Source organism: Oncorhynchus kisutch, linkage group LG12 (assembly GCF_002021735.2).
Source record: "Oncorhynchus kisutch isolate 150728-3 linkage group LG12, Okis_V2, whole genome shotgun sequence".
Classification (NCBI taxonomy): Eukaryota; Metazoa; Chordata; class Actinopteri; order Salmoniformes; family Salmonidae; genus Oncorhynchus; species Oncorhynchus kisutch.
In genome coordinates this window covers 32,295,848-32,310,425 of record NC_034185.2, presented here as the reverse complement: position 1 = coordinate 32,310,425, position 14,578 = coordinate 32,295,848, and the positions used below count along the sequence as shown (strand labels likewise).

Here is a 14,578-nt window from a genome sequence, read left to right as displayed (position 1 = left end):
TATGCTTGAGTTCCCCCAATACTCTCCTAGCCTCTGAGGATGAGAGAGCTGTTTACTGTTGACAGGAAAGCCGAATTTGGACTTTTCCCACATCCTACCATTGACTCAGAGACACATACTCCTCTCTTCGCTTAAAACCTCAGCAAAAAGTGGCATCTTGTAAGAGCTTTACATTAAACTTCCAATATGATGCCTGCCGAAGCCCTGGTAAAATAGACAACTGAGCCATGGTTATGTGGTGACCCGAAAAATCCACCGGGAGAATGGTAGCGCCCAACAGCCTATTGCTCTGATTCCTGGACATGTAAAACTGATCTAGTCGGGCTGCACTTACCCTAGTCCTAAAGACGATGTATACTGTCTAGTGTTGGGATGTGTCAGGCATATGTGTATAGGTGGCAGGGAAGTCAGGCGCAGGAGAGTCAAACGGAGTGTAAAATGGAGTCTTTTAATAATGTCCCAGTAACATGCTCCATAACACTAAACAGGAAAAGAACATGAACAAATATGGGTACGAAGACCCGTCGCGCACCTATACAACAAAAAACACTACACTGACAATAAACAATCTCTGACAAAGACATGAGGGGAAACAGAGGGTTAAATACACAACAGGTAATGAATGGGATTGAAAACAGGTGTGTGGGAAGGCAAGACAAAACCAATGGAAAATGAAAAATGGATCAATGATGGTTAGAAGACCGGTGAAGTCGAACGCCGAGCACCGCCCGAACAAGGAGAGGCAACGACTTCGGCAGAAGTCGTGACAGGATGTCTAGTTCTCCAAACATCCACTAGATCAAACTGCTTAATGAAGTCCCTGAACCCCCACTGAGCCTGATAGAGTCTCCTCCCCATTTCTATCTTTCATAAAAATCCATCGTACAGCTCCAGTCGTACAGCTACAGAGTTCCTGTCTAAGACACCCAAACAGAAGCCCCCTCTCTCTCCCTGTGTTAGGCGCATGCACATTTATAAGGACAAAACCCCTGTTGTTAATTTCTGATTTTACTACAAGCAGTCTACCCCTGCACAAAGGAGCACATTTTTCTGCCACCCCTGCACTAACATTTGTTCCATGGCTCAGCACACTTGCCATTTTCCACCAGAGCCCCTAATCTACTTCATTCACCACATCACTAAACAACACCTGTAGTTTTTTGGTTTTACATATTCGCCCAACAGACTCCTCTTTTCCACATCTCTGGTGCCATTTATATTGAGTGAGCCTACCCGAAGAGTCTCCATAAGAAGTGGGAGAAAAGCCAGCAAAGAAAGAGACCAATAGCAAAGCTCAAAAAGCCCCAGTGCCAGAAAGACACTATACATCTAAATAGTGTCTAAAGGTTGACTCTTACGCACGGTTCTGACCCACTTCCTCAACCTAAAACGTTTCCTGGGAGAGAGGACACCATGCCCCTCATTTTTCATAGCGTGTTGTACGATTTTACAAACAGCTTGACACCCTCCTCAACCGCCCGTAGTCACTTGCCCTTCCCCACTATACTCTCCTCATCCAATAGCATAACATGTCTAGGCATAGCATGACTAGACCCAGCCTCATCTACACCACCATCTATAGCATGACTAGACCCAGCCTCATCTACACCACCATCTATAGCATGACTAGACCCAGCCTCATCTACACCACCATCCATAGCATGACTGGAGCCAGCCTCATCTACACTACCATCTATAGCATAACTAGACCCAGCCTCATCTACACCACCATCTATAACATGACTAGACCCAGCCTCATCTACACCACCATCTATAGCATGACTAGACCCAGCCTCATCTACATCACCATCTATAGCATGACTAGACCCAGCCTCATCTACACCACCATCTATAGCATAACTACACCCAGGCTCTGCTACCTATGTCTCATGGCCCCTTGCAAGTTGACCTCGATTTCCGCCACTGGCGCTTGTATCCTCACCTTGTCTATGGGCTTTATGTGAGCATGCAAAGCTCTTATGCCCCAAATCCCCACACTCAAAACACCTTATACTATCTGTGAAGGCAAACCCTGCGTAGAGCCTCTCCCCGAGCCTCAATTTAAAATACACATTTAACTGTTACTCATTGTTGTTCAGAAACAAGTATTGCCTCCTGAACGAAACAACATGCTTAATGGCATCTGCCTGAAATCCTGCCGACAGTACATGAAAACTGATAGCAAACTTACCAAACCAACTCAGCTCTTTCCGGATTTGATCATCCATAATAAACAGAGGTAGATTCGCAACTACCACCCTAGTCGAAGGAGTCGAAACGAGGAGACCCAGAGACTCACAGACATAAAGTAAGTGACCATTACCTAACTTAGCACTACATGATCAGTAGCTCAACAGTGTGGTCCTAGGATGGTGGGTTTGATTCCCGGGACCAACCGTATGTAAAATTGTAATTTGGATTAAAGCGTCTGCTAAATAACATTATTCATATTACAATAGAATGTCGGTGGTACAGAACAGACTTGTAGCACCTTGTCAGGCTCAACCACCTCACTGACAATATGAACTACACATGACAGGGTTTAAACTGACTCTGGCTCTTGTCTGCAGGCTTAGATGTTACACACATACTCTGAATGTCATATTACAGTGTACAGACACATTCAGAGGAGTATAAACACACTGATCCTGGAGCATGCTGTCCCCCTAGCTCTTCCTAGGACACTGCCCTCAGGGCCTTTGTCAGAGTGCCTTAGGGCCGTGGTCACCCCCCTGGCTGTGTGACATCAGTGTGGTGGTGGTGACACAGACCTGACATGGGGGCAGGACACAGGACGCACACTTACACACTCACACACTTCTGATTCAGTTCTGTGCTCATCATGACTAATAGAACAGCTATGGTGGTGTGTTCTCTCTCTTTTCCCCCAGTAAAGTGATGTTTCATGTTGTTTTGGGGGAGGGTGTTTCAGGATGGAACAGCTCCCGTGCTGGTGGGGGAAGGGGATGGAGAGGGGTGTGCGTCAGGGGAAGAGAGGGGAGAGGGGTGTGTGGGTCGGAGGGGAGGGAGAGAGATAGGTGTGTGGTGGGGGAGGAGGGTCCGTGTGTGGTCCGTGTGTGTGCTTGATGGAGCTTGTCTTAGCTTGTCTAAGCTTGCCTGGCACAAGACTATCAATTCATTGAATAGTCCCAAAAGTGCAAATCCACTCACGTCCCAACATCTGGCACTGCAGACTCAATCAAATGCTTGAAGTATTTGAAAGATTTGGAACATTAATTGAACCTACTCTTATGTGTGTGCGTGCATATGTGCATGCTTGTGCGTATGTGTGTATCCCAATCCTTAGCTCTCCGTCTCATGTAAGTCATTGATATCATAGCTCAGATTTCACATTAACAGCCACTTAATAATCACAGGAAGACACACACACGAGAGTCTGTGTTTGTGTGTGTCCGTGTATGTTTGTTCCGGTGTGTGTGTGTTTGTTTGGATGTGTGTGTTTTTTAGGTTTGGGTGTATATGTGCATGTGTGTGTGTGTGTGTGTGTTTGTTCAGGTGTTTGTGTGCGTGTGTGTGTTGTGTTTTTCTGGTCAGGTGGTGAGTCACCCACAGAGATCCTGATGAGAGGTGTCATACTCTCTCTCTAACACACACACCTCTGGCACATATGTCTCTCCGTGTCTTCATCTGAAACAGATGCCCTCTCTCCTTCCTCTCTCTCTCTCCCTCTCTCCCTCCATCTGTCCCTTCTCTCTCTCCCTCTCTCTCTCCCTTCCTCTCTCCCTCTCTCTCTCCCTTCCTCTCTCTCCCTCTCAATTCCATTCAATCCCTCTCTCACTCCTCTCCCTTTCTCCTTTCCTCTCTCTCACACCTCTCCCTTTCTCCCTTCCTCTCTCTCACTCCTCTCCCTTTCTCCCTTCCTCTCTCAAACTCCTCTCCCTTTCTCCCTTCCTCTCTCTCATACCCTCTTCTCTCCCTTTCTCCCTTCCTCTCTCTCACACCTCTCCCTTTCTCCCTTCCTCTCTCTCACACCTCTCCCTTTCTCCCTTCCTCTCTCTCACTCCTCTCCCTTTCTCCCTTCCTCTCTCTCACACCTCTCCCTTTCTCCCTTCCTCTCTCACACCTCTCCCTTTCTCCCTTCCTCTCTCTCACACCTCTCCCTTTCTCCCTTCCTCTCTCTCACTCCTCTCCCTTTCTCCCTTCCTCTCTCTCACTCCTCTCCCTTTCTCCCTTCCTCTCTCTCACACCTCTCCCTTTCTCCCTTCCTCTCTCTCACACCTCTTCCTTTCTCCCGTCCTCTCTCTCACTCCTCTCCCTTTCTCCCTTCCTCTCTCTCACTCCTCTCCCTTCCTCTCTCTCACACCTCTCCCTTTCTCCCTTCCTCTCTCTCACTCCTCTCCCTTTCTCCCTTCCTCTCTCGCACTCCTCTCCCTTTCTCCCTTCCTCTCTCTCACTCCTCTCCCTTTCTCCCTTCCTCTCTCTCACACCTCTCCCTTTCTCCCTTCCTCTCTCTCACTCCTCTCCCTTTCTCCCTTCCTCTCTCTCACTCCTCTCCCTTTCTCCCTTCCTCTCTCTCACTCCTCTCCCTTTCTCCCTTCCTCTCTCTCACTCCTCTCCCTTCCTCTCTCTCACACCTCTCCCTTTCTCCCTTCCTCTCTCTCACTCCTCTCCCTTTCTCCCTTCCTCTCTCTCACTCCTCTCACTTTCTCCCTTCCACTCTCTGACTCCTCTCCCTTTCTCCCTTCCTCTCTCTCACTCCTCTCCCTTCCTCTCTCTCACACCTCTCCCTTTCTCCCTTCCTCTCTCTCACTCCTCTCCCTTTCTCCCTTCCTCTCTCTCACTCCTCTCCCTTTCTCCCTTCCTCTCTCTCACTCCTCTCCCTTCCTCTCTCTCACTCCTCTCCCTTTCTCCCTTCCTCTCTCTCACTCCTCTCCCTTTCTCCCTTCCTCTCTCTCACACCTCTCCCTTTCTCCCTTCCTCTCTCTCACTCCTCTCCCTTTCTCCCTTCCTCTCTCTCACTCCTCTCCCTTTCTCCCTTCCTCTCTCTCACACCTCTCCCTTTCTCCCTTCCTCTCTCTCACTCCTCTCCCTTTCTCCCTTCCTCTCTCTCACACCTCTCCCTTTCTCCCTTCCTCTCTCTCACTCCTCTCCCTTTCTCCCTTCCTCTCTCTCACACCTCTCCCTTTCTCCCTTCCTCTCTCTCACACCTCTCCCTTTCTCCCTTCCTCTCTCTCACACCTCTCCCTTTCTCCCTTCCTCTCTCTCACTCCTCTCCCTTTCTCCCTTCCTCTCTCTCACTCCTCTCCCTTTCTCCCTTCCTCTCTCTCACTCCTCTCCCTTTCTCCCTTCCTCTCTCTCACTCCTCTCCCTTTCTCCCTTCCTCTCTCTCACTCCTCTCCCTTTCTCCCTTCCTCTCTCTCATACCCTCTTCTCTCCCTTTCTCCCTTCCTCTCTCTCATACCCTCTTCTCTCCCTTTCTCCCTTCCTCTCTCTCACTCCTCTCCCTTTCTCCCTTCCTCTCTCTCACTCCTCTCCCTTTCTCCCTTCCTCTCTCTCACTCCTCTCCCTTTCTCCCTTCCTCTCTCTCATACCCTCTTCTCTCCCTTTCTCCCTTGCTCTCTCTCACTCCTCTCCCTTTCTCCCTTCCTCTCTCTCACTCCTCTCCCTTTCTCCCTTCCTCTCTCTCACTCCTCTCCCTTTCTCCCTTCCTCTCTCTCACTCCTCTCCCTTTCTCCCTTCCTCTCTCTCACTCCTCTCCCTTTCTCCCTTCCTCTCTCTCATACCCTCTTCTCTCCCTTTCTCCCTTCCTCTCTCTCACTCCTCTCCCTTTCTCCCTTCCTCTCTCTCACTCCTCTCCCTTTCTCCCTTCCTCTCTCTCACTCCTCTCCCTTTCTCCCTTCCTCTCTCTCACTCCTCTCCCTTTCTCCCTTCCTCTCTCTCACTCCTCTCCCTTTCTCCCTTCCTCTCTCTCACTCCTCTCCCTTTCTCCCTTCCTCTCTCTCACTCCTCTCCCTTCCTCTCTCTCATACCCTCTTCTCTCCCTCTACGTTTTTTTTCTTACTTTTTTATTTTTCCCTCCGTCTCTCCCTTCCTACCTCTTTCCCTCTCTAACTCTCCCTGTCCCCCTTCTCCCTCTCTCTTCTCCTCCTCCATCCCCTCTCTCTTCTCCTCCTCCGTCCCCTCTCTCTCTCTCTAGATGGGATGGGTCGAGTCCTGGCTCAGGACGTTTATGCCAAAGACAACCTGCCCCCGTTCCCCGCCTCTGTCAAGGATGGTTATGCTGTAAGAGGTATGTATTCAACTGTAATATATTGCAATGTAGCCTACACAACCACACACTACACTACACACACACACACACACACACACACACACACACACACATACTGTATACCACCTTCTGTCATATTGTACTGTACTGCTGAATATTCCACAGTACATGGCATGCTATCCCTCTCTCTGTGCTGATATGCCCTTCCTGTTTGTGAAGTCAGGAGGCACTACCCACTGAAACACGAGTCAGCTAAATGACACTCTTCCACAGTCACCCACTCACACACACATATCGTAGATCTTCACACACACACACGGCATACACACACAGAGACACACATTGATAAACACGCAGCAGCATATACACACAATCATACAAACATACACACAGATGTAATTACATTTTATTTGATTTTTTTAGCGGCTGATGGTCCAGGTGACCGTTTCATCATCGGAGAATCCCAGGCTGGAGAACAGGTTCGCCCCCTTACACACACACACACACACACACACACACACACACACACCCTTACAGACAAACACACACACACTTACACTTCACCATTTCTATAACGTGACTACACACACAGCTACAAGCAACTTGCTGGAAACCCGCTTCATGTAGAGAAATATCGAAACACACACACATACAATTGTGGCATGGCTGCTAGACAGAGGAGGTGGATGTAAAACACTCCTTCAGAGCAGAAGTGTGTATGTGTGTGCGCGGGTGCGTGTGTGCGCGCGAGGAACACACCCCCGTAGCGTAGCGACACAGTACTGACTCAGCATACTGAATTACCCAGCAACCCACTCACTCGCAGGTGGGCCGCCTGCCTGGCCTCATTATACACGGTATCACACACACACACACTGATGCATGACACGAGAACACACACACACAAACACACTGACACATCAATACACCTCCTGCATGTCTGATGCAATATGTTGTTGTGCTGTTGCTATGTGTCTGCCTGTGACTGGGAAACACAATAATACCTTACGCTTAGACACATACCAATGTTTTAGGATTCTAAGAGAGCCTAGGGGGACATTCTACAGATACGTTTGGAACATCTGTGTACGTCCAAGTGTGTGTCCGTTCATTTGCATGTGTGTGTGTGTGTGTGTGTGTGTGTGTGTGCGTATTTGACACCAGTCCCTTTCTCTCTCCCTTGCAGCCCACCCACACAGTGATGCCAGGCCAGGTGATGAGGGTGACGACGGGGGCTCCTATCCCCTGTGGGGCGGACGCTGTGGTACAGGTGGAGGACACAGAGCTGCTCCGCGAGTCTGAGGACGTGAGTCTCACCTTTGACCCCTGACCCTTAGCCCTGTGAAGAGGGACAGGGTTCATGTCCTAGCTTCTTCTAAGGAACTAGCAGTGTCTGTCTATTACCTGGGTATAAGGTCTAGACCCGTGACAATATAGTAGAAACTTACTAGGCCAGTGTCTAGGTCTGGGACAGTAGAGCCTTCCAACAAAAGACTTGGGCTAGTACCAGGATATAGTGTCTAGATCCAGGGGTTGGTTAGACAATGGTTAGACAAAGCCTAGTATCAGGTAGTGTCTAGCTGCTGAAGGCTTAGCGGCTATGCTGATTACCCAGGAACAGAGAATAGTGTTTAGTAGGGAGTCTTCTAGATTAGGGGACAGTAGTAAATGGTTGTGATGATGGCTCCTTACAGAATGTTTTGTCTTGTCTCCTTCTCAGGGCACCGAGGAGCTGGAGGTGCGGATCCTCGTCCAGGCCCGTCCAGGACAGGACATCAGGTGTGTGTGTGTGTGTGTGTGTGTGTGTGTGTGTGTGTGTGTGTGTGTGTGTGTGTGTGTGTGTGTGTGTGTGTGTGTGTGTGTGTGTGTGTGTGCGTGCGTCAGTGGAGGCTGGTGGAGGGTGGGCTCATAGTAATGGCAGGAATGGAATAGATGGAACGGGATCAAATACATATTGCACACATGGAAACCACATGTGTATGTGTCTTTCTGTATGAAGTGTGTGAGTGTCTGTAGTTATTTGTCTGTAGAATGTGTGAACATATGTTTCAATGGTGTCCCTCTGAATCCTATCCCCTCCCGGTCTCCGCTTCTCTCCAGGCCCATAGGTCATGACATCAAGCGTGGGGAATGTGTCCTGTCCAAGGGAACCCACATGGGCCCCTCTGAGATTGGCTTGCTGGCCACCGTAGGGGTCACCGAGGTGGAGGTGCAGAAGTTCCCCGTGGTGGCTGTCATGTCCACAGGCAACGAGGTGAGCCAGACAGACAGACAGACAGACAGACAGACAGACAGACAGACAGACAGACAGACAGACAGACAGACAGACAGACAGACAGACAGACAGACAGACAGACAGACAGACAGACAGACAGACAGACAGACAGATACACACACTTGGTTGTGTTTTTCCTGGTCAGATCCTGTGGTCAGCCCAACCTCCAGGCCCTTAATCATAGATGGAATGACATAAGGAAAAGAAGCTGTTCACAGTACTGTATTCGGACAGTCATAACAGTACATGAGTGTATTGACCTGCACCAACCCAGGCTCCTGTTTTAAAGGCCCAGTTCAGCCAAAATTCTGTTTTTCCTTTGTTTTGTATCAACAACTAATGAAACTCACACTATAAAAGTGCGAGAACATTTAATCAGGGTTATTCCCTAATAGTTGCTGGTTGAAAATACAATTTACACAGGACTTTCTAATCAGCAGGTTTTGCATGAGGGGAGTTTTGACTGGCCTGTTGACACCAGGGTAGGGTTGATTGGCGGGAATCCGGCATTTACTGATATATAACCGGATAAATAACTGTGTGAACGCAGTACATTATAAAACATAATATATATCAACAGCAGAAGCCTATATATCATACTGTATATGTATTGGATCACGGCACAATCATTTGGGCTTTTTTGGGCTTGGGCTCATAATGTATGGCTCATAAAATGTATTTAATGTATGGCTTATCAGGGTCAGGTAGCTTCAGGCTTGAATTTCCAGGGTCAGGTAGCTTCAGGCTTGAATTTCCAGGGTCAGGTAGCTTCAGGCTTGAATTTCCAGGGTCAGGTAGCTTCAGGCTTGAATTTTCGAACCTGTTTGATAAGAGGGGGCTCCCGAGTGGCACTGCAGTCTAAGGCACAGCATCTCAGTGCTAGAGGCGTCACTACAGACCCTGGTTTGATTCCAGGCTGTATCACAACCGGACGTGATTTGGAGTCCCATAGAGCAGCGCACAATTGGCCCAGCGTCATCCGGGTTAGGCCGCCATTGTAAATAAGAATTTGTTCTTAACTGACTTGATTTATTTATACATTTTTATTGAACCTTTATTTAACTACGCAAGTCAGTTAATTAAGAACAAATTCTTATTTACAATGACGGCCTACCCCGGCCAAACCTGGCATGCTTTTGAATGACACTTCCGGTTTTGGGTTACCAGGGAGAAAGTGATTTATTGTCAGGATGGAACATTTGTAAAATCCCTGGGAAATATTCAACCTACACCAGGGGGTAAATGTTAATAGACAAATAAAGAGAGTTCCAAACCTCTCTGCTAATAACAGCTAGCTTTCAGGTTACATATCCCTCCTATTAGGCCCTTCCGCTCTAGTGGATTGATCCCTGCACCACAATCCTGTGGTTAGTGCATCGCTTTGGTGACCTTCCCCGCACCACTCTGATCACTCAAAGACAGTCCTAGCAAAATTCCTGCTAGAGAAATCGTTTTTGCCAAAAAGCTAAATTTGTTCACGTTTGACCATTTTAAATATTACAGCAAGTTACTTAATTGTTACCCAAAAATGATTTGATATTGAGATCAAAACAGCTGCACTGGGTCTTTATTAAAACCGACAATGAGTGTTTCTTATTGGACAAATCCAGGTTGTCCCTTCCTGTTGCAGTTTTTTTTTTTTCTCCAATTGGTGCCTAATGAACCCATCCCCTGGTGTCTCTAGCTGTTGAACCCAGAGGACGACCTCCATCCAGGGAAGATCAGGGATAGTAACCGCTCCACGCTGCTCGCTACCATCCAGGAGCACGGATATCCCACCATCAACCTGGGCATCGTGGGAGACAAGTAGGACTTCACACTCCTCTTCCTGTTCTTGATGCTCCTCCCCTTTCTGTTCATCTTCCTTTTCCTCCTCCTCCTATCCCTTCTCTTCTTCTCTGTCTACTCTCCTTCCTGTTCCTAGTCCTCTTCCTCCCATTACTTTTCCTCCTCCTCTCTTCTCCTCTTCTGTGGTGTTTGATGGTAACTGGTAACTGTTCTCTGTCTATCGGCCCCACAGCCCAGACGACCTCCTGAACGCCCTGAACGAGGGCATCAGCCGTGCTGACGTCATCATCACCTCTGGAGGGGTGTCTATGGGAGAGAAGGTATGTGAGCAAATCGTGAGTATGAATGGTCATTGGTTATGACATTGCACTATGCTGACACCTTGTGGTTGGGATGGGGAACTGTTTAAAAATATATAGTAGATATTATTTCAGCCTGGTCTCATAGACCAGATGTAACAAATTAGCATGATTAGTATGATATGTTATGTTTGGTATGGTTACATAAGACATAGTTATCGAAGGCAAAAAATGTAAGTAGGATGGATGGATGGGAGTATAAGGCAAACGTCTAGCAACCCAAAGGTTGTGAGTTTGTATATCATTACGGACAACTTTAGCATTTTAGCAAGTTTTAGCAATTTTTTTATTTTAGCTAACCCTTCCCCTAACCTTAACCATTTAAACTAACTTCTACACTTAACCCTACCCTTAACCCTACCCCCTAGCCTAGCTAACGTTAGCCAAATAGCTAACATTACCACCTTGTGCAAATTCGTAACATATATTGGGTTTTGCTAATTCGTAACATTTAGTATGTTTTGCTAATTCGTAACATATTGTAACGACCCTGGGTTTATGAGCGCGGAAATCGACCCTGCCGCACGAGCATGCTTTTACGGCATAGTCGATAGCGCACCGGACCTCGGGCTAGAAGGTCGAAGGTTCGAGACCTGCTCCCTGCTGTTTCATTACAATATAGTACGTTTTGAAAATTTGTAACATATAATACAAATTGTCATTCGTAATATATCATACGAAATGATTGATGGACATCCACTAATTAATACATACCTTACGAAACGTAACATATCATACTAAATGCTAAATCTCAAATTTACTTACATAATGATACAAAATGCTCTGAGACCAGGCTTTTAATTTGCACATCCCTCTTTGGAGGACATAATTGTTTGTTTTTTTACAGCTATTTCGTTACCTATACATTTGACACAAATGTTACATACATACATGTAATTGTGGTGTTAATATTATGTGGAGAAATTTACAATTTCACACAGCAAGGGTCGTATTCATTAGGGCCCAAAACGAAAACATTTTTGCAATGAAACATTTCTATCTAAGTACTCCCTTCCTGTTTCAGTCAGTTGTCTTCCGTTTGGTGCCTGTTGAATACACCCCAATGGTGCACAATACCTATCTGGGTTTTAAGTACAGCTACACTGTAACTAGAAGGTGAATGTTTTTGTCTAATGTTTATGTGTACCTTTGAAGACTCCAAAATGTGTGATCCTCTTTTTCAGGACTATCTGAAACAGGTGCTGGATATTGATCTGCATGCTCAGATCCACTTCGGACGAGTCTTCATGAAACCAGGGTGAGATGGATGGATGGATGAATGGCTGGCTGGCTAGGTGGATGTGTCGATGGATGGTTCCTTGAACAACCGTGTTGTTCTTCTCTTCTCCCATCATTTCAGTCTCCCGACAACATTCGCCACGTTGGATATGGACGGCGCTCGCAAACTCATCTTTGCCCTCCCAGGTAGTGTGTAAAGTAAAGAGAAAGAGGGAATCAGACAATCGTTTCCAGACTGGTTTTCTAACACACTCTTCTTTTCTCTCTCTCCCCACCTCCCCCCCCCCCCCCCCCCCCCCCCCCCCGGGGCCCAGGTAATCCCGTGTCTGCCGTGGTGACATGTAACCTCTTTGTTATCCCCGCCTTAAGGAAGATGCAGGGGATCCTGGACCCACGGCCCACCATCATCAAAGCCAGGGTAAGAAGGCACAGGGCTCCATGAATCTTTCTCAATTTGTCTTACCTCAATTGCTTGCGTCCTCTATCTCGCCTTCCTCTCCAAATTCATTGGAGGAGAAGGTCAGAGTGGATCTTCTCCTCCAATGCGTTTGGAGAAGGAATCGAGAAAGAGCCCGCGTACCTCGAAGTAGGATCAGCTCCATGCAAATTTTATACTCTGCGTATGCACATTTTATACTCTGTGTATGCACATTTTATACTCTGCTTATGCACATTTTATACTCTGCGTATGCACATTTTATACTCTGCGTATGCACATTTTATACTCTGCGTATGCACATTTTATACTCTGCGTATGCACATTTTATACTTTGCGTATGCACATTTATACTCTGCGTATGCACATTTTATACTCTGCGTATGCACATTTTATACTCTGCGTATGCACATTTTATACTTTGCGTATGCACATTTTATACTCTGCATATGCACATTTTATACTCTGCGTATGCACATTTTATACTCTGCGTATGCACATTTTATACTCTGCGTATGCACATTTTATACTCTGCGTATGCACATTTTATACTCTGCGTATGCACATTTTATACTCTGCGTATGCACATTTTATACTCTGCGTATGCACATTTTATACTTTGCGTATGCACATTTTATACTCTGCGTATGCACATTTTATACTCTGCGTATGCACATTTTATACTCTGCGTATGCACATTTTATACTCTGTGTATGCACATTTTATACTTTGCGTATGCACATTTTATACTCTGCGTATGCACATTATATAGTGGTTGATGTATTGTATTGCAAGCAAGCAAGTAAGTATTTTGTGCATAGAGGGGATATGATGACATGCTTATTCTTATTCTGATTATTTTTGACGTTAGTGAAGAGCTTTTTGACGTTAGTGAAGAGTGGATAGCTCTGTTTTATTTTTGGAAAGTAAAATAATTTGACATAGAAATCTATTTCCTATATTTATTTTATTTTCATAAACATTGCAGAATAGATTCCTCACCTCTTCTGGCTGTGATGGGTTCATATTCACAAAGAAGTCATACAACAACATACCAGGCCCAAATCTCATTTAATTGGGCCTAGTAGCCTAGTAAATAGATAGGCTGTGTATTTCAAGTTTTGCTGTATGCGATCCTATAGGCAGTGTGGTTTATAATAGGTTACACAGTCGAATTTCAAAGACCAACACTTTCTCTTTTACATTGAAGTATGCTACTGTATTTTTTGTTGTTGAGTAGGCCTACAATGTTTCAGTCCAGAATATTTGGGTTGGGGGAAAAGGTCCACAACAATTTGCCATTGTTTTCTCTTTCAGAAACTCACATTCCTTTGCCATAAGTTACTGCAAAAGATTAAAAGATTCTGCCATTTCCAAAAACACTATAACATTTGCCATTGCTCTTTCTTTTAGAAACTGCTGTTGCCTAATTCCAATAGTTCCAAATTCTACAGCAAAATGGTGTTATTTTCACCATGAAAGGTGAATGGAGGGTGTTTTCCAGGTGCCGTTATAATGCTCGTTCAGGTGCACACAGTTTTGCAACAGGTCTGATTTACAACGGAAAGCATGCGCACAAGTATGTATGGCGTGTGCAAAGTTTTCATTATCTATATTTTTTGGCATAAGTACTCTTTTTCAGAAATGGCGCACTCAGATATTTAGTGTGAAATGTATGCCACGGTTATGAATGAGGCCCCCTGGGTCCTACCTATGAGCGTTTACATTTTTGCGCCCCAATAATCTGTCCTTACTCCTGAAGTGTACACTTGTTTACTTCCTTTCATGTCTCGTAGTTGTCATGTGACGTAAAGTTGGATCCTCGCCCTGAGTACCACCGCTGCATTCTGACATGGCACCACCAGGAGCCTCTGCCATGGGCACAGAGCACAGGTAATAATAGAACCACATTCTATTCTATTCTGTTTTATTGTGCCCTGCGATACGGAGCGATACGCTGCTATACTATACTGCATGTGTAGTCACAGGCTCTATAACGGACTATCAATGGACTGTTCATTGATTTTGTTCATGGGCAATTGTAGAGGGGTTAGCTACAGTCCTCTAATCTAACAAAGCCTCCCACTGTGACTATTTTCATTGTTTTGTATTCCATGTAGTGCCTAATTGATTCAGTATACTGTAGAGCTCAAGTGCATAAAGAGCTACAATTAGATTGTGTGGTATTAGTAGCCTCTCACCCCATTGCATGGTGTGGTACCGAGGTCATCCTGACTGTCATGGGTTAG

The 14,578-nt window shown here is 46.2% G+C and overlaps 1 protein-coding gene across 1 annotated transcript in view; it reads left to right on the top strand.

Annotated features, from left to right (window-relative positions):
- LOC109901400 (gephyrin) overlaps positions 1-14,578 on the top strand; it is a 109,190-nt gene that overhangs the window by 93,156 nt on the left and 1,456 nt on the right. The window contains exons 11-23 of the mRNA XM_031836679.1: positions 3,308-3,320; positions 3,556-3,558; positions 6,112-6,250; positions 6,656-6,711; positions 7,419-7,538; positions 7,953-8,011; positions 8,333-8,486; positions 10,192-10,313; positions 10,528-10,615; positions 11,839-11,912; positions 12,015-12,079; positions 12,208-12,311; positions 14,126-14,222. Coding sequence (XP_031692539.1) covers positions 3,308-3,320; positions 3,556-3,558; positions 6,112-6,250; positions 6,656-6,711; positions 7,419-7,538; positions 7,953-8,011; positions 8,333-8,486; positions 10,192-10,313; positions 10,528-10,615; positions 11,839-11,912; positions 12,015-12,079; positions 12,208-12,311; positions 14,126-14,222 — 1,094 coding nt within the window. The remainder of the gene's footprint in view (positions 1-3,307; positions 3,321-3,555; positions 3,559-6,111; positions 6,251-6,655; positions 6,712-7,418; positions 7,539-7,952; positions 8,012-8,332; positions 8,487-10,191; positions 10,314-10,527; positions 10,616-11,838; positions 11,913-12,014; positions 12,080-12,207; positions 12,312-14,125; positions 14,223-14,578) is intronic.